The sequence below is a fragment of the Symphodus melops genome (genome assembly GCF_947650265.1).
Source record: "Symphodus melops genome assembly, chromosome: 16".
Classification (NCBI taxonomy): domain Eukaryota; kingdom Metazoa; phylum Chordata; class Actinopteri; order Labriformes; family Labridae; genus Symphodus; species Symphodus melops.
This window is the reverse complement of record NC_136706.1, coordinates 16,790,232-16,810,149: the sequence shown is the minus strand read 5'-3', so window position 1 is coordinate 16,810,149 and position 19,918 is coordinate 16,790,232. Positions and strand designations below refer to the sequence as shown.

General features: G+C 37.3%; 1 protein-coding gene across 1 annotated transcript in view; it reads right to left on the bottom strand.

Annotated features, from left to right (window-relative positions):
• musk (muscle, skeletal, receptor tyrosine kinase) overlaps positions 1 to 13,817 on the bottom strand; it is a 29,421-nt gene extending 15,604 nt beyond the window's left edge. Inside the window, exons 1-7 of the mRNA XM_079365318.1 lie at positions 13,515 to 13,817; positions 5,845 to 5,971; positions 5,116 to 5,267; positions 4,871 to 4,998; positions 4,503 to 4,644; positions 4,218 to 4,342; positions 2,107 to 2,266 (exon numbers count right to left, since the gene is read on the bottom strand). Of these exons, the coding sequence (XP_079221444.1) occupies positions 2,107 to 2,266; positions 4,218 to 4,342; positions 4,503 to 4,644; positions 4,871 to 4,998; positions 5,116 to 5,267; positions 5,845 to 5,971; positions 13,515 to 13,596 (916 nt within the window). The 5' untranslated portion in view covers positions 13,597 to 13,817. The remainder of the gene's footprint in view (positions 1 to 2,106; positions 2,267 to 4,217; positions 4,343 to 4,502; positions 4,645 to 4,870; positions 4,999 to 5,115; positions 5,268 to 5,844; positions 5,972 to 13,514) is intronic.
• Positions 13,818 to 19,918: the final 6,101 nt, after the last annotated feature.

Here is a 19,918-nt window from a genome sequence, read left to right as displayed (position 1 = left end):
TAGCAGGTACATGTAGTTACTCAAGAGTATGAGAAATTTACAGCCACTTTTCATCACCACACACAGGAAAGCCAGAGCCTCGCTTGGCAATGCCCTGAGTCTGTTAAAAAATTGCCTTGACCAGATTTTTATTTTCTTTGTCTGTGTATTCCCTCCAAAGAAAAGATAAACTTTGAAAAAATACAAATAGAAATGCCAACTAAGTGTCCCTGCAGCAATCAATCTTTTGTTACTTTGACTGACAGTTTATGAACTCTTGTTGAGGTATGTGAGCATACATCATACATACTTTCTGAAAAATTATTTTAGTTGTTGGTCTTGAAATTAGTCTTAGAGGGTTCATAAAAACCATGTATGTCTCCCCTTGGAACCTCTTTAATGCCTTGACTTTGATCATTGATATTTGTGATCCCCACTTTGTCTGCCTTTTATGTCTGTTCATCTGCCAGGATACATATGACCTGTATATCTTTATGAATGCCTGAAATCCAATGCCCTCATGCTTGCCTGTCTGCCTGACAGCTTTCACTCCACGTTCCACTCTGCCTTCCTGTACTGCAGTACTTTTCAAACTCAATGTGTTGCCTCATGGGGAGGTTGGTGCTTCAGCAGACTTCCAGCCAAACCATCAAACTGAAGCTGACCTGTAAATCTATCGGCCGCATCAATCAACCATGACCTTTTTCTTTTTACTGTTCTCCATAACTCTCTGCTTCTACATCCTATAAATATATAGTCCAGATGTGGTCAGGAGTTGGCGAATCATCTAAGATCTAACCATTATACATGATCCTTTTGTTGGTCTCTTACCTGCCATTGAATGTCTCCGTCTGTCCCATTCTTTTTCTACCTTAAAAGTTCTCATGAGGTCCCTAAAGGCTAACATTTCCTCTTTTTTATCTGTTTCCCTCACATCCTTTCTCTCTACATATTTTTTTTTTCGAGTTACATAGTCCAGATGTGGTGACTGGGTTTTGTGTTGTGGTTCAGGAAAGTTCAAATACAGCTCTCACCATATGGGTGAATAAGATATGGTTCTCTTTTGGCGTTGTGGGTTTACTGACACAGCATTTTTATCTTCAGCAGACCCAACAGCCCTCAGCTTCTTTAAACAGTGCAAACAAAGAATGAAGGAAATTGCTTCGAGCTCAAAGACATAGACAGTTTTCTTACCTCCACTCTATGGGGAAGTGGCAATGTCCAGCAGATGTTGGTTGAAGAAACACAAGCAGGAGAAAATAGACAAACAGAGGACACAGCAGACCGATGTGAGGAGAAAAAATGGCAAAAATCAGTTTTACAAGGAAGAGAGAACCAACCATGATGCCTCTTTTGGTGACAAATAGCTGGATGTAATGAAACTGAGGGACAGCCAGGTGGAGGAACAATGTGTGTGGTCAGGGGGCAAGGGGTGGGTGTGTTTTTATAAGTGACTGTGGTCTTGTGTCTGTTGGTAAGTGTGGTTGATGCATCAACCAAATGGGTGGGACTACAAACAGCTGAAGACACAAAAACACAACTAGTGTATCAGTTGTGTAGCAACAAACAAATTACTATCAAACCCCACACATGTAAGCAGGGGCGTGGCCAGAGGGGTGGCATGGTAAAATACAAATCCATTATTCTGGCTAAATGATGATGATGACAATAGATTGAAATTATTGATGATGATGGTTTTGTTTGATAACGCTGATATTAAAATGGTTTCTGATTAGCGCGCTCAAGAACAGCCAACAATATTGTCCTTTACCACTGCAATGCCTGTCAGCACCTGTGTGTCAGATCGGACTTTGGTTGCACTTAGCCTTGCTTGTGTTGTACTTACTCTCTGATGTATATTTCTTTAAATAAATGTGTCTACTAAGTGAATTGTAGAATTTCAACAAGCCAAGTCCTTTCAGTTATGAATAAATACTTTGCTCTTCCCACAAAAATGAAGACATAAAATATTGTGTATGGTGCCTAATTGTGTTACTCCAGGTCCAGGTGTGCCACCCCAGTTAAAACACACGCCTGTATGTGAGAGCTAACATTGTGTGTTTAAGCCATTGAAGATTCGATTGTGAGGTAGAGCAGTGTGAAACAGGAATGAAGGTATATTTCTACCTGCCACAGTGACTCTTGCAGTCGCTTTGACAGTGTTAGCTCCAGCATTGTGTCTGTTGGTGGCAAGGCAAGTATACAGCGCCGGCTTATTCACTGTCACTTTAAGGATGGACAAGATTATCTCTCCTGAAAGAGTCTCTTCCACTGATGCACCTGAGATCTGTAAAAACAGATTGAGAAAAATGGTCAGTCATCTGTCATTATGAAAGGAAATGTAAATAAAAACAGATCAATTGTCTTATATGTGACAAAGTGTTGCCAGTAGTGTTGCCCTTAAAAAAAGGTTTATGACCCAATATGATAAGGCTGTGTTTGGTTGGTTATATTCAGATCCAGAAGTACCACACTACTGGAACAAAGAAGAATCTGTTAAGTCAAAAGCCACTGGAGGACGACAGTATTGCAAAATCAAAAGGTCAACGAAAAAGGAAAATTATAATGTTGGGGGAGAAAACATTTAAAATTATATTTTCATTCATTAAATACAGACTTCAATGTTGAAGTGCCTTTATGTTGTTAGAAAACACTTTCAGCAGGAACATTACAATCAATTATGAACAGGGGGCACAATCGTGTTACCAATTTTAAAACAGAACTAAATGTGGGCTTATCCCCTGATCATGTAATGGTCTCATGGGTGTTAACTTGATCAAAGTGAGTGTTTAAAAGTGTGGCAGTAATCTTACCACTTGTAATCATTTTAAAGATTTAAAAATTCCTTGGTATTCACACCAAGCAGATGTTGCCCGATAAAATGTGCGTGCTGTATTTAGTTACTGTGTTCACTCTTAGATAAATATATATAAATCATTTATGTGACAGTCTGCAGTCTGTGTGTGAGTCAGGGTGCTGAAATGCAATGAGTCTATATTTGAAGTTGTGTGAGACAGTGCCTGTTTTTAGGTTGAGCTTGTTCCAGCCATGCTGAAATGAATGACCTCAACAAGCTGCCAAAAAGCAGCTTGCACAGTCATTTTAATCGGTGCACACACACACATGCACAGACACACATTATTTACAAGCATCATGAGCCTGTAACCACATTGTAGCTAGCACCCAAAACAATTACATGGCCAGAAATTATGAACTATATAACTGGCTGCATTGCATGTATTGCATATATCTGTTTCCTGGTTGAAAGAAAAACATGTTTAACATTTCCAAGTTGGTATTGACACCATACTACCTTATGTTTTAAAATAAAAATGTATTCCATTTATTTATTATCAAATATACATACAAGCTTGCAGAAGTGAGGTTGGATAAAGAGCTTAATAAAACCAAAACAAGTGACTTTTTTTATATTTTTAGCTACCTTAGTCAGTTTAATAGCATTTAATTTCATGATCCTGCTTAAAACTTTAGATGATATAGATATACACTTTCATTCATATAATAAAACAACCTTACACACTGCCTTAACATCTTGCCAGATTCCTTGGAGCTAAAGTCAACAGCTAACAAAAAACCATTCAACACTGTAAAAACCTTTGTGCTCACTACCAATTAAAGCTGATCACACTGTGAATCAACGGCTAACTGGAAGGCAATCTCTTCAATCCTCTGACATCATAATGAGAATTCCTTTGCTGTTTATATCACTGATCCCACAGCCAATCTCTAGAGTACATCAACTGTCTGTGCATGTGTGTGTTTGTGTGTGGGTGTTAAGGAGACACTCAAACAGGGATAAAGTCAGAGCAAGGGAAGATAGGATATTTGCATCTGTTTTTAGTGTCCTGGTTTTCCCTATCAAGCACATGACAGCCTTCCTGTAAAGTAACTTGCTTCAATGTTTGGGTCCTAAATGTTTTGATGATCAAGCCTTATGGATAGCAGATGGGTAATAGAACAATGTAAAATGTGTTGTGTCATAGTCAAAGCTCTCGAAGGACAAGAAAATAATTAAATGTCAGGACAAACAAGTGGCCTCTGCAGCCCAAAAGTTCGGAGGGAACTTCAACTTCAAAATTGACTTTAATGTTGCTTATTTTGCCTTTCAGATGTTTATTGACCCTGATTGGTTTAGTTGTACTATTTGAAGAAAAACACACGCAACAGGAAACTGCCATTTAGAATTTCATAATAGCCAGATGAACCTGAACACTCACAGTATTCCCATTTTCTAGCCAGGTGATGGTTGGGATTGGATTTCCTGTGGCGTTACACTCAAGGGAAATCTGGCTGCCATATGTAACCCTCTTCTCCTTTGGAACACGCAGGATTCGTGCTGGGGCTGAACACACACAAAACACACAACATATAGAAACTCAGTATAGACACTAAATGTCCACATCAGAATGGGAACCAACACAATTGTATCCTGCAGTATTGAATAGCAGCTTTCAAGGAACATATTTACATGCTAAGCCAAAAGAGAAGCAACATTTACATACCCTGTACCTCTATGGTTACAGGCTTTGAAAAAGCCAAACCGAAGCTATTCCTGGCCACACAGCGATACTGCCCAGCATCCTCCTTCTGTATGTTATGGATCTTCAGTGCACCATAATCAAGAATGGTAACACGGTCACTTATCTGAGGGAGAAAAAAGTAATTGTGTTTTTATTATTCCTTTTCCTTTTTACTTTGTTGGTATATTTATATAGGCATTACAATTAAAAAAAGATTCTAATGCTTTGCTGTTCTCAAAGCCATGCAGTGACATCTTACATCTTACTTAAGCCAAAGATCTTATATGTCTTCTATAGTTTGAAAAGTTCCAACAACCTCCTCCTGTATTCAAAGACAGAAAAGGGCCTACCTTAATAAGTTCATCATCTTTGAGCCAGGTAACATCAGGTTTGGGGTTACCAAGGGTGACACAGGGCAACACTGCTTTCGAGTCCACCAGAAGGGTTACGTTGGTAGGATGGCGTTTAATCTGTGGCTCTAAAGGCAAAAAAAGACAATATGACCTTCTGGATGATTGCTGCTGTTAAATTATTGTTCTTAATAATATTGTTGCTCAGTAACTTTGCCTAGATTCCATCCCCAAGACAAACATACTCATCTTTAGCTGTAGCGCTCCACAGCTCTTGGCTGGTTCTCCAATGCCATTACTGGCGATGCAACAGTATTCTCCATTGTCTAACTCTCTAACACGAGGGATGATTAGCATCTGGCCCTGTTCTCTGGTAATGTACCGGGGGTCGTAGTACCTGGCAGACAAAAATAAGACACAGAGAAGTCTTACTATAAGCATAAGTAAGCAGAGGTATTTTTCCTTTATTTACTTTTTAGTGAATGTGAGATGTCAACAGCTTAGTTTAATCAAGAATAGCTAAAATTAATATAACTTGTATTATAAAATTGTCTTGAAACCAAGCTGTTTTATGGCATAAGAAAAAACTAGAAGTTGGTTCCAGTGTACTTGGTACAGGTATTAAATATCCGATGCAGCTCAAAGCTACTGTGACCAACTTTGAATCACCGAGCCACTAACATAACCAAAGCTGTTGTCAGTTATTCAGTGTTTTTCACAAATCATATGCTTAGCAGTTTAGACTGTGAAACCATGAAAACTGAATGTTTTCATAGCTGGTAGCCTTGATCCCTATCATGGCTATGGGGCTAAGAATAGGCATTTAGGGAAAAAGTGGAGCAAAGTGATTTTAATCAATGTTGTTAAAACAAAGGTTTTAAAAACATTCAGAGAATCTTCGGGTGGCAGATTGTAAATATTGTGCCTAAAAGGATGGCTTGATCAGTGGCTGAATGCTTTGAGTGTAAACGTACATTATCTGGTGGTTGTTTTTTGTCCAAGTGATTTCAGCAGGTGGACGGGACTCCACTTCACAGATGAAGGTAGCATTGTGATCCAAAAGAACATCCACTGTCTCTAACAGGGTGATGATCCGAGGAGCTGTGTGTTAATCACAAAGAAAGAAAAATCAGGCTCCAACTCCTTAAAATAAATGATTGAATGAATAAACCAGGATTTAAAAGCAACATGTAAGAGACACGTTTTTCTGTGATAGTTGAAAGGGTTTAAAATTGTGCATGTTTACGTTACAGTCCTGCTCTTGGAAGTGCAAACAGCTGACTCTCTTCAGTAATACAATTTTGCATTCTTGGCATTCCTAACATTCCTAATTTAGAATGAGTCATCTGTTTTAGTGACTCATAATCCTGCTGTTGATAAATGGGGCCATATTAGAGGTTTGTTGAGTAGATAAATGTGTAACCCTGACAGAAAGAAGGAGAAGACATTTCTTGTGTTAAAATTAAATCCGAAGCATTTGAGAATCTTTAAATGAGATAGTTATAAAGAGATCGAGAAGAAAAACATCACTGGCAAGAGAGCAAGGAATAAAACACATCGGTGCACTCTGAAGTTTTATAGTTTGAAGTGTCTTTTTTATTGCAGCAGATGTTGTGGCAACAATATTTGAATTAAAGGCTCAAATACAGGTTCCATCCTTTGTGCAAACAGTACGCTGTCTAACACCGTCTTATTTCAACAGATGGTCTCCGTTAAAATGAAAGTGGGTTCTGTGTACATCGAATATAGAAGTTATAAGAACCATCTGCCCTATATCTTATGATATAAACCAAAAGAATCCAATTTAAATCATAAGTGTGATCGCTATCTATTGTAAATATACCATCCACGGTCATGAAAAACATGCACACAAAAAAGGGGGGCCAAGAGGGGGTTTTTAGACAAAACACAAAGGTTGAGGGAAGCAACTCAGCACTAGTGAAAAAGGCCTTTTTTATATTCAGGGTATATATAGGAAATGAAAACATTTAAATCAAAGACATGATGTAAGGGAATGTGAATAGAATAAACCAGGGGTGAGGCAGCATCTGCTTAAATATGGAGCCAGATCAGAGACATCAGCTTTGCTTTAAACTTTCTTTGAACTAAGGGGAGGAAGAGACAAAATAAAATAAAATAAAAAACAGAGGGGTGAAGAGAGGGAAAGAACAGAGCTGGGCCAAGAGAATGGAGAAGAATGTGAATGGGTCTTATGAAACAAGATTTCACAATATCTGTACAAACCATCTAACATCTCCACCTCCAACCTCTGGTGCTCCTGCTGTTTGACTTATGACGGGGTGATGGAAAGAAAGCTCCTGTAAATCAAGCTAGAGCCTGAAATGATGTTAATCCTTGGTTTAAAACAGTGTTGTGCAAACTTAGCCAAGGTTAAAGCAAGGGGAAATATCTATCCAGTGTTCTTTATTTAGACATTTCATACATGAAGACCAAAATGTTATTTGTAGACATGCTTAGCAGTATGGCTTCTTGGTTAACAAGATTGGTTCATTCCATTACTTGAATATACCTCTAGGTCGGAAAGGGCTGAAATGAAGTTCTGTACAAAAGTTTATTCTTCCTAAATGATGAATCCAAATGCTCTAATTTCTAAGGTGCTTTTATACTTGTAATACAATTAGAATGCTAACATGCTAGTCTGTATGTTTCAAACATTATATCCGGTTTTATTTTAAGCATGTCAGCAATTTCATTTTAAGCTTTAGATATTTGCTCAAAGCCACCTCTGCATGATACTATAGGTGTCGACTCTTAAACATTAATTTGTGCATTACACTTCAGTATCTACGTAGAAGATCTAACTTTATTTCTTCATAACGAATGGAACACATTTTTCAATTGATATTAGGAAAATGTCTGACAGTTTAATACAAATTAACAGAGCTATTGAAAATTCCGTTTCAAAGGGGTTTCTGCAGAATACGTTACCCCTGCTTAAGTTGACATAATGCCGAAACAGAAAGTTTAGGCTCATTTCAAATCTTCTGGGACAACACTAGCCTCACTAGATTTGTCCTTGTAAAGGATTCTTGTCATGAAATTCTGTTTGGAGAGCAGAGGCAACATGGTGTTGTGAAGATCTTTCAGGAAGTGAAGGCCAAACATGTCTGGCATCTTCTGTGTGCATTACAACATTTTAACCAAATCACTCTTGTCGCCGAAAGCTTTCCTTATGTTTACGTACTTGTGCACTCCACAACATAAAACAAAATGATGTTGTGCAGGATGCAGACCTCAGCTGCAGTTTTGCTGCACTTGTCCAATGTGTGTCAGTCAAGAAATATGTTTTTATGTATACACATACATTTTAAGATGTTTTCTGCATTTCAATTACTCCTGCATTTATATTGCTTATGTCCACCTTATACATAAGTCTCTGTTTCTTTCTCTCTACAGTATTTTTCACCCATTATAGTGGTATAATATGGAGTCTGTTACTTACATCCTGGTTCCTTTGGTGGCTACTTTCTTTACAGCTAAATTGTTAACACCACACGCTGTATCTATCATGCAGGCCAGATACAAGTTGTTGTTTTTATTTCCTTTTTCTTTTTTTGACTTGATGGATCTATTCTGGTCAAGCAACAAGAACAAACACAAAATAGTATTGTTTTATGGTCAAGGCATATCAGATGTCCATAAGGAAGTCATCTATTAGTTGAAGTTGTTCAGTTCAAACAACACTAAGCTATTATTCTCCTTTTTGATGCATATAAATGGTCAGCCTACTCAAGACAATCTTAGAGCCTAGTTAAGTATTACCTTAGGGAATATTGAAAATACATCATTTTCAGAGAATACTGACTCTACATGCCATCAGCAGCTGAGTCATTCCTAGCGTTTGGTGACATTTGAGTCCCCATGACATATTATGGTGTATTTTGTTTAAAACTGGGTCAATACTCTTTTTGAAACGTTTTTCTTCAAGTATAAATCTTACTCTACCATAGAAAAAAAAGATATATCCTCAGAATTGATTGTTTTAAATTAAATGTTCTCATGTTAGTGAAGGGCAGGTTAAAATGCCATGTCCCCAGTCATGTTTACGCAACTAAAATTGCATAAATATGGCATAAATATTTTTAAAAATCCAGATTTCTTTTTATTGGTATATAGTCTTTTTTTAAATGTTGCTCATCATATAATAGTTTTTGTCATTTATATAATTTTAATGCATAAAATAATTAAAAGACATTGTGTCACTGAATTGACTGTCCACCCTGTTACTCTGGTGAGAGTCCCTTTGGAAACGCCCCCTAAATGTTCCCATGGTAACAGAACTCTTAGGCTATGCTCTCAAGAAGTGATACATTTTTGGAGGGAAACATCAACAAGAAGCCCAATGAGTATCACTCTTTTGTCAACCTTTTTTTCATTGTTTTATAATTGTTTATAGATGTGGTAAAGCATAACATGTCCACTCTGTTACCCTTATATTTAGTGGAAAACAGTATTTTTTTGTGGTATTGAAAATATTGCTGATAAATATGTAAAAAATAGTCCTTATTGGTTGTTTTGTATTAGGTTGTTTTCCTTCATAGGGGTAGAAATGGCTAGGTTTAGGATAAAATGTCCCCCCTGTTACCGTCCACCCTGTTACTGTTATGATCAGTAACAGGGTGGACACGGTGAATGAATTTGTGTTTACAGTATGTTTTGACATTTGTTATAAGTGTATTATGTATTATCTATTATAATCATTATTTAAAAATCAATTATTTAAATCAGTATACATGTATTTGTTAGAAAAATGGCACCAATGTCTGCTGAGGAAAAGCAGCAGCGTTACAGGGCATGTTGTGATGCAGACCCTGTGAAAAGGTTAAATTACCTCAAAACAGAGAGGGAGAAATGGAGAAGGGACAGGGAGGAAGGAAGGAAAAAGACAATATCAGAACAAATGCCTTATCAAGGAGCCACTACCTCTGAATAAGAGGTCTTTCCAGCTTGAGAAGAAACTATGGAGTTTCTTAGAAAAGAATCTTGGGATCTGGTTAAGAAAATAGTTAGCGTTTCCTCAAACATCTGTTGGTTAGTGACAGTAATTTGTTTTCCTATGTTGTTTAATGGGTAGGGAGTAAATATGAAGTTTGAGGTGGAAAGGTTCCTGTTTTGGTCAGGCGGTGGGGTAGATGAATTGTATTTCTTTAATAATAGGAACTTATATGGTAATTTTGTTTATTTGTTAAGATCCCCAGTAGCTTCTGTGTTAAACAGTAGCTACTCTTCCTGGGGTCTCCATATTTTCATTGACAATATTTCATTAAATGGTGCATGCGTGTGTGTGTGTCCACCCTGTTACCCATGTGTTTTTGGGATATTAATAAAATAAAATACAACAATATGATGTTTATCTTTGTGGTTATTTGCAGGGAATAAATTGATGAAATACAATCAATTAAAACATTTTTCAAATTCCATCAAACTTCCTTTTATTTCTAAAAGACATATGTAAGAATTACGTTTTACATCAAGCTATAACAGCTTTTTCAAGATAAAGCTTGTTCAAGAAGTAAAATGTTACAATGCTTTTCCAGTGTAAAGAAAGGGACATTTGAGCTTTAAGAAAATGTAATTAAGAATATGACTGTTTTCAAATCAATACGTAATAGAGATGATAATGTCTGGTAACAGGGTGGACATTTGACCTCTGTCACACGGAAAGAATCTATCTAAAATTAATAGATTATAATATCCTGAGCTGGACTAATATCATTTTCTGATAGTTTACAAAGCCCTCCTTCAGATCAAATGTTGAAATCATGAACATTTTGACATTTTTTTATGAAAAGGTATCGAGCTGAAATGGCACCGAATAGCAGGAATGACTCAGCTAAATAAAAGAGTGTTATAGTTGGTTTAGGCTCTCTCTGATCAGAACTAATTAGTTCATGAAATCAAATCAAATAAGAACAGGAAAAGAAAGGAAATCATTATTGGGGTTTTTTTCTTTACACCATGTTCAAATCTGTTTATACAAGGCACAGATGCACAGCTTTGTAGAACTTCATCAAGTAAAGAAATGTAAATCAGTGTCGAAGCCAAGCTTGGCTCACGTTTGGATGACTCATTAAATTATGAGTTAATTAGTTAATATTTACTGGTAGCAGGACCGGAAACCACACCTTCAATCTCTTACAGTCCAATTTACAGTATAGCAAGGCATCAGACTCCCATCCTTTGACCCACCCTCCCTTCCCTTCCGCTTATCTATTCTTTCATCTATCCCATCCCTTCATCTTGTTTGTCTAATTCTAGGAAAAGTCTGGGCCGTTACCCCCATCCTGAATCTCCCTCTTCACTGCAGTCAGTCAATCCTTCCTTCCAGACCAGCCATCGGACGGTATCATCTTAAATCACAATCATAATCTTAACATAGCCTACATTCAACTGTCTTATTCATATGCTCTATAAATAAAGATCTAAAACACAAAATGTTGTGGCGTGGTCCTTGCTAGTAAAATTACAGTTACCATGGACTTGCTTAACCGAGCCTTGCTACCTATTGTATCTGCTCTAGAGAGCTAACTTTGGACTCAGATTGCTGATGGCAAAGAGATGGCCATATTAAATAGTAAGTCAGGCATCAACAGTGGTTCAGTCTCCAGCTCCTGTAACCAAACTTTGAAGTGTCCTTGGGCAAGACATTAAACCCCAAAATCCCAAATTGCTCCGGGTTTGAATATCAGTGAAGTTGAGTCTGAATAGATTGGTCAATACTTGTGGACACTTAAGCCTTTGCCATCAGGTTGTGAATGTTGTCTTAAGTATGAACTTTGGTGAAAAGCGCTTGTAGAAGTCAGATAAATAGAAATACAAACTTAAGTCTATTTACCATTTACTTATACATAACCTGCCATCAGCCACCTATTTAAGATGAAGTAATCCTCCCCTTCCAATATCTGCTTGTCCTACCCTTCAAAATCCCTGTGATGATGTGAAACAACAACAACAATCTTTGGTCGCAAAGTACATGCTGGCAATGTTCAGTTTTAAAGAAAACGCGGCATTCTGAGCTACGCACCTGCAGAAGAAAAAAACTGCTTTTACAGCACAGTGGGAATAAGGAGCACAGGAAAGAGGATGGTTATGTCCAAAGTCAAATGTCCTGCTGACCGGTTGACTATTTGTAGAAATTATGTTTACAGTAAAACAAATCCTGAACAAATGAGACAGCTGGGGCTTCTGTGCATAGCAGAATAATTGCTAACTTAGCCAATTAAGACTCACCATCTTTTAAAAAAAAAAAAGAAACAACACATCCTTCCTCCAACAGCAGCTGAGGATAATGTGGATGAAAAACTGACACTTTGATGATGAATTTCATCTTGTTTGATTAAAGACTGGTAGTCCCAGACAGCATTATGGCACAGACCAAGTCTAGATTTAAACTTTGTATATCTATGTTTTCTTTGTTTGTCACATAATGTTGTTGCTTTTTCAAATAGTGGGAAATTCCTTGAGTAGAATTCCATCCACATGATTGACAGGTTAATTATATTTACTCATATATTTATCATTGACAGAAGCCCACAGTGATTTGGACCAACAAGAAGAATCCATCAACACTATTTCAACCTTCCAATCACAGACATACAACCCACAGCAAAGGTCGCCTGCCAAGCCCGGCCCTTCACCGACCCCACCTAGTTCACCGGCTCTGATATCTAACCTGGCAGAATGTTCCAGCATCTACACCAGCTGTCTCTCTGTTCCAATCTGCAGCAGCATGCACTGTTCATCTGGACTTATAAAACATGTAGCTACTCTGCAGGCCTGTGCATGTGACTCTAAAACCGTGCCAGCATTTGGTTCATCTCATATGTCCTGAAATTCTGATGTCAAGGCCGAACTTTGGGCAGCCTTTAAAAGCTCAAAAGACATACAATACATTTGTCATTGTTTCACATGCTTTTTTCTTTATATGACCAAAAACAACAAAAAACTGACAAAAGCTACCAAAAGTTTCATCCCTCCATTTGATGATAGGATGGTAGGATTTAACACTGAGCCATTCACAGAACAGGTTCTGATCTGGTGTTGTAAGCCAAGATGACGTAGAAGAAGAAACAGCAAAGGGAGCAGTGGGTTCCTAAACACCTCTACAACACACTTCATAGAGGATATGCCAAAGTGTAGGAAGGATATAGATTTAGTCACATTTACACTATGTGGGCCTATAAACACCTTCTCCATTTCCTTGTAAGATGTGTTGGAAAACAGATTATCTCAGCTATATGTATTTGGGGAAACTCAACCTTCATCCTCTTTAACATAGGTAAAGTACAGAGGCAAGAAGATTATAGAGACACATCTCCATATTCCTTTACCCTTTTTAAATGTGTTGTTCTGAGCCTTGAGTGTTTGTTCACACACATACTGTATACACTCATGGATAAAAGATCATCTCCATTTTTAATGCAATGTAGGGCTAAATTGATCTTTTTAGCTTTTTCTTGTTTTTTTTGTCATAATAACTTCTTTAAAATTAATAACAAAATTCAACTTCTTCAAAAAAGAATCTTTTAAAAATCCATTGTGTTTAATACAATACGTTTTCTCTTTTCAGCTACTACTAAAAATATGTTTAAAGGCTTACAAGTACACACATATTTTAACCTACCTCTTTGTATCCCGTAACTTGAGGTGACCAGACCCAGCAGAGTGAGGATTTTGACGACTGAAATAGTTTCCACAATCTTCATTTTGGCTCTCTAAGGAACTGTCTTTACAAAACAGTTACAGTCTTAACTGGTGGTTACATTCCCATGACAGAAAAGAAGTCTGTGCTGTTAGTTCACTTGGTTTGTTTTCACACCGTGAGTCTGCGTGCGTCTTAGCCAGGGACAGCCATGAGCTTTGGGACCAGGGACCAGCTCTGTCACTGTGTGGTTTGTTGTGTGTGTGTGTGTGTGTGTGTGTGTGTGTGTGTGTGTGTGTGTGTGTGTGTGTGTGTGTGTGTGTGTGTGTGAGTGTGTGTGAGAGAGAGAGAGAAAGAGAGAGAAAGAGAGGGGAGAGAGAGAGAGGGGGAGATGGACAGTGGCAGCTGCTAGCTGTCCTCATGTTCAGTCACTCAGGTTTTTGAGCTGGGCTCTGAGCTCCAAAGGCTTCAATGCCGGAGGGTTAAAGTGATCAACATCAGTGTAAGTCAACTGTTTTTTTCATCACAGAACAGGTCATTGAAACTCCATCCATTTTCTTCCGCCTAATCAAGGTCGGGTCCTGGCAACAGGCGAAGCAGGTCAAACCAAACCAATTTAAACTCCAACAAAGCTTAAATAAAAACCCAGCATAAGCACACCTTCCATTAAATTAAAAACAGCAAAACATCAACATTTCACTGAAAGACTCAATCAATCAATCTGTATTGGCAATGTAGTTCTAATTAATAACATGTGTTATTTCAAGCCGCTTCACAAAAGAGTAGGTCAAAGATGTTGCTTTTCTTATTTCACCTACAGCCCTACCCAGGTGAAGCTACTGATTACACACTATGGTGTTTCTAACCTCAGTGCTGAGTTCAAGAGGAGGCAGCGTGTTAGCTGTCAGTTAAGGATTGTGTTCTGTTGTGTTTTGTTTAATTAGTTTTTCAGTTGATCTTTGTTGAATGATTTACTGGTTTGTTGATGATAAATACTCTGCTTCTATATTTGTTTAGGGTTTTTATATCACTTCGTTGGGTCAATTTGTAGATTGTTGTTAGCCACATACTGCCGTCTAATGCTGGGCTGTAACAGTATGAAGGAGATTAAGAATGTTTACTTAAAGGGAGTGTCAGTCGAGATTACATACATATTAAATTACATACATATTAAATTAAATACATTGAGTCAGTCGAGACTACATACATATTAAATTAAATACATTGAGTAACAATACGCAGTTGGTGCATCTACACTTTCTTTAATCATTAAATCATATAAATGAACATAAGCAACAGAAATGATGCCTGTAACAAATACTGTAAAGCGCAAAGACAATGCATTTTTAGAACTGTATGCAGGAATATTCTGGTATGCCTATTGGAATGATCTACAGTTAAATTTGACACGTGTGTGCGCACACACACGCACACATACACTCTCCAGGATGTAGCCTTTGTGTTGTCCACCTGTTGCCTGCCAGCCTGTATGTCCTGTTTTATTTTAGGAAAGGAATGGCATTCACTTCATTTACTGCTTATCCATTCTGCTTTGAATGGCGTCAACTATTGTCCTCCCTTAGCAGGCATAGTAAAGCATACATTGTTGTTAAATGCTTCATCTTATAAACACCAACTTTGTGTACAACAGTATAAGATTCAAATTTGGGGGAAAAAAATGGAAAATATAGAATGACATAATGAAGTTATTAGGATTAAATAAGTTTAAATAAGTAACAATTATTTATTTAACAATGAAATGTGCAACAATTCAGAATTATATTGTGCAAAGTCTTTGGGGTTTAGAGACTCCATTGTGACGACTTCATGGTATATTGATACTCCCTATGGAGTCTAGACACTGTGTGTGGTGAAGAGGAATGGAAGCTGTGATGAGGAGTGGGTTTGTGAGCCTGAATCTGGAACCTGGTGGAGATAGAGAGAGAGAGAGAACTGTTTAAGCATTTGGCAGCAGCATTATGATTGGGTGACAGAGGTTGTGCTCAAAACTAGTTGGTTCATTACTAGAAGAATAAACCAAATTACCAGAGCAGGGAAACGGAGGAAGCAGCAGGGGTTGGTTTAGGTTGAAGTGAAGAGATGAATGAATGTGTGAAAGATATAACCAGTCTTGAGCTTGATTTTTGTCATGTTGTTTTGTCATGTCTTAAGACAAATGCAACACAAGATTTTGGTTTATTGCCCAAGTTTTTTTTCTTTTAAAGTCTATTCCTCTTTTTCTCTTCATCATATAAAACTAAAGCAAAACAAAACTCAAACAGTTGTCCGTTACAAGAAAGCCATTCTACAACACACAAACTTGTTGTAGTTGTTTGCTGGTGATACTTCACACCACAAGATGATGCTGTTGTACAGAGCAATTTAACCTCTATGGTAAGTAAGAGTGTTTTTTCAAAAATAAAAAAAAAGTTTGAACAAATAACAGTTTTTTCATTCAACATGTATGTGTTCTGTAAATCAGTGCTAGATAAAAAGGAAAAAGAAACAGAATTTCAATATAAAAGTACTTGCAGTGACCACTGACTCAGCACTATATATTTGAATATTTTTTGGAGTGATATTCTGCCTCCCTCTGCTGACACGGAAAAGAACTGATCTATACATATTTTTTCATATAATATGCTTTATGCTTTATTTGTCTCCAAGGACATATTCAGGTTTAACCTCTCAAATAACGAGGACAGTTTTGTTTGTTAGTCTGTTATCTTGGCTTGAACCAGCCACCCTCCAGTTCCCATGCAGGAACTTTGCAGAAACTAAATATACCTGGTGGTTTGGAACATTATAATGTAAAGGCATCACAATTACAGAAAAAAAAAAATATTTAAAGCAAAAATAATTTGCTTTTTTAGAGATTACTTCAAAGTGTGTCCAAACTCCAGTCTTGTTTTCAATCGGGCAACTTTGTCAGATGCAATCAACATTATGCTTCACCAACATTTATGTTATGCACACCTATGAATTGTTTTTAGATAGCACACCTGATAAAGTCATAGACATTATTGAATGAAGATTTCATAAATAAAATAAGTAATTAAACTCTCGTGTGCAGAGAATCTTATTTTCTGTTGAGCTGATGTTTCCTACCATCGCCTCAACCTAGGTGCGAGGACTGACACTAAGGTATGATTTATGTAATGTTGCTTGATTTGTAAAATAGCCCCTTGTTGTAGAATAATTTGAATTGTGGAAATAACTGATAAACTTCATTTAATCTGAAAGAATTTCTGAGATCATCATTTTTAAAATAAAACCAAATGCTCTTACATTGGTTGAAATTAAAGCGACAGAGGACAAACGATTGATCTCTGAGGTACCTCACAGAAAGGTTGGCCTAAACAACCCTCTTTGTTTTCACAAGAGAATCAACACAATATTGTGTGTGGACAGTATTATCAACCGAGACTCATTATTAAAAGTCAGCACATTGACTGAACTTTTATCCAAAGGTGCGAAACACCTCATATGTTAGTCCCTTCACATGCAAAGTTACTCGAAGAATATAACTTCCAACCTAGTTTTTAATCCAAACAGACGTACAGCAGTATGTTCAACTTGCTCTCATCTCCATGTGGGTCTAAAGACATGCACTTTGTCCGGTCATACCAATTACCCTACCAACCACCAAAAAGGAATTACTAACCACCTGAAAATGGAAACAAAATATAAAGATATTAAAACATTTCTAAAAGTATTTACTGATTCCGCAAGTCACAGCTAATTACAACAACAGATTTAAGAACGGGGTCTGGTACCTCAATAAACACAACTATTTGCCTAACCATATCTTTAAGATTGCCTGAAACACTAGCAGTAGTTAGAGATGATTAAATGTTTGCTTTTTCACATGATAATCAGCATCTTGCCTTAAAGAACCGTAGGTTACCATGCCAAGGAAGCCGATCTGAAATATAGTTCCCCATATCAACTGGCGGCTGTCTTTTCATAGAACCTGCTGCAATTGGATGCCTCTCAGTTACAGAAATCCATTGTTACTAAGTAGAGATTTGTGGCCAAAAGTAAAACAATGGTTGGTTGAAATCAGGATTTCATCAGAATCTGCAAGACACACACCAATTACAATAGATGTATTGTTCTAATATTATAATCAGCTTGGGATCTTTAATTTAGAACAAAATTTGGATGTTACCTGAAAATAAACTTTCTCTTTTTTCTCTCTCCTGTCACACACACCCATACACACACAAAGCAGCCAAGTCATATCAGGTGTCAGTCAGCCCCTCCCTCTTGCGCTGTCTCAACATGTCTTACAATAATTAACCAGCTGCTGCAGTGTGCTACACAAGCTCACCTCGTTGCTCCTGCACTGTATTCTGGACCTGTGAACACACACACCTGCACACTCATACATGGTATTTTACCACAAACATGGAGTGAAACTGTTTCATTCATCTGGATCTTGATAAAGTGGCCAGGTAGGACATAATGCATGTATGTTTTATCATCATTACGCTTTATTTTGTTACAGCATGAGTATGGGTAGATGTAGTCTATAGCCAAACAAAACTGCTAGCTAATATAAATATTCATAGATACAGAATGTACACTGTGTCCTTATTGTTACAAACAAACTTGGATATGTTGGTTGACAGTTTTAAAAAGTAGATTTGAACCACTTACAAGGGTGCCATTTTATTTTGAAATGACACAACAGAGGACTGTCTTGCCAATCAGTGTAAGACAGTGAATGCTATTTCTTCTGATAAAACAGCACCACTTTAAACAGCACGAGCATTAAGCATTCAAGTCAAACCTGTGCATCAATGTGAGAAAGAGCAAGTGTCACATACTGTAATACTTTAGAGTACAAAGGAAGAAAGGTGAGCAGTAAAGGATATAGAGAAGCAGAGGGAGGGGGAGTGACATACAGGAAGGCAATAAAGGCAGACACTGGGTGTGCCATGGTGTACTTTGGCTTTTTCCCCGCTGGCAATTTTTTTTTGTTTTTTTTTTTGTCAGCTCAGTTGTACATTCACCACAAATTCTTTACTGCAATCCATGTGTTTTTATTTTTCAGTGGAACATGAACCAGCCATAAAAATCAATTCTACAGGCGTACAATTTGATTTTCCTCTACATTACTAGGTTCAGTATAGATTAATAAATTACATGAATGTATTCAATTCAATTAATTAAAAAAAAAAAAACTTTATTTGTCTGTGTGGGGCAATTCAAAGGCACACCCAGTCGACCACACGAGCAGAGACCCGGACAAGATTATAATTATTGAGATTATTATCAACAGTTTCATAGTATCTTGAATAACATTTGTTGCCAGCCCAGTTAAATATTCAACATCAGGAAATATTTTTTTTTCTTAAGAAGCAATGGAACTGTCATGAATCAACTTTATAGCTCACTGAAAGTCATGGTCTCCAGCATGTTATTGACTTTGCAGTGTGGACCTTAAAACAGTGTTGCTCCTTTATTGCTGACTTTGACTTTTAAAAAGCATGTGATTCTCAAATCAAACAAACAGGTACACACATGCAGTAAGACTCACAGACAGGATACATTTGCTCCAGGGGACCTTTAATCCTGCATGTTGGGGCTTGAAAGTCAACAGTTAAGTCCTCAAATTAGTTCAAACTATGGATAAAGAGAAATTTCTTGATTTTATACAGGTGAACCGAAAAGTAGGAGCAATACACTTTCCCACTGATATTCAAATGTCTGTTCTCTCTGTAAACTTGAATGCAGATGTTTAACTTGTATGCTAGCAGCTTTGCCTATTTCTAAGGAAAGGAAGATGTGAAATAAGCTAAAAATAAATAAATAAAAAAGGCCAGTTGAATCCAGTGGTCTGGAATCTTGCATCTGGCAAGTTGACAATGGATTCCCATTAAGATAAAGGGATAGTAGATTACATTTGAGATTTTTTTCTTCTGTATTTTAAATGTATTTCAATCAGGAGATACTTTATTGAGAATATATAATTATTTATGTTATTTATAATTTATTATTTAAAATGAAATGTTCAACAATTTCAAGTCTTTAGTGGAAGTATAGACTCCAACATGACGACTTCATGCACTCGGAGAGTTAATAAGGCCGATGCAGGATAGAATACCCCCTGGAGTCGAGACACCGGTGGTGTTGGAGAGGAATAGAGGATGCGATTAGGAGTGGATTTCAGAGCCTGAATCTGGACTCTGCTGAGCTGGATGGAGGTGACTGAGGCGGAGGAGGGTTGCAGTGGTTGCGTTGAAATGACAGAATGGCTGTGGAGGACAGACTGTTTTAGCATTTAGCAGCAACAGCAGGGTGATTTGTTGAGAGAAGCAGAGACTTGTTGGTTAATTACATAAATGATATATGCCCATAGTCAGCTGATCACCAGAGCA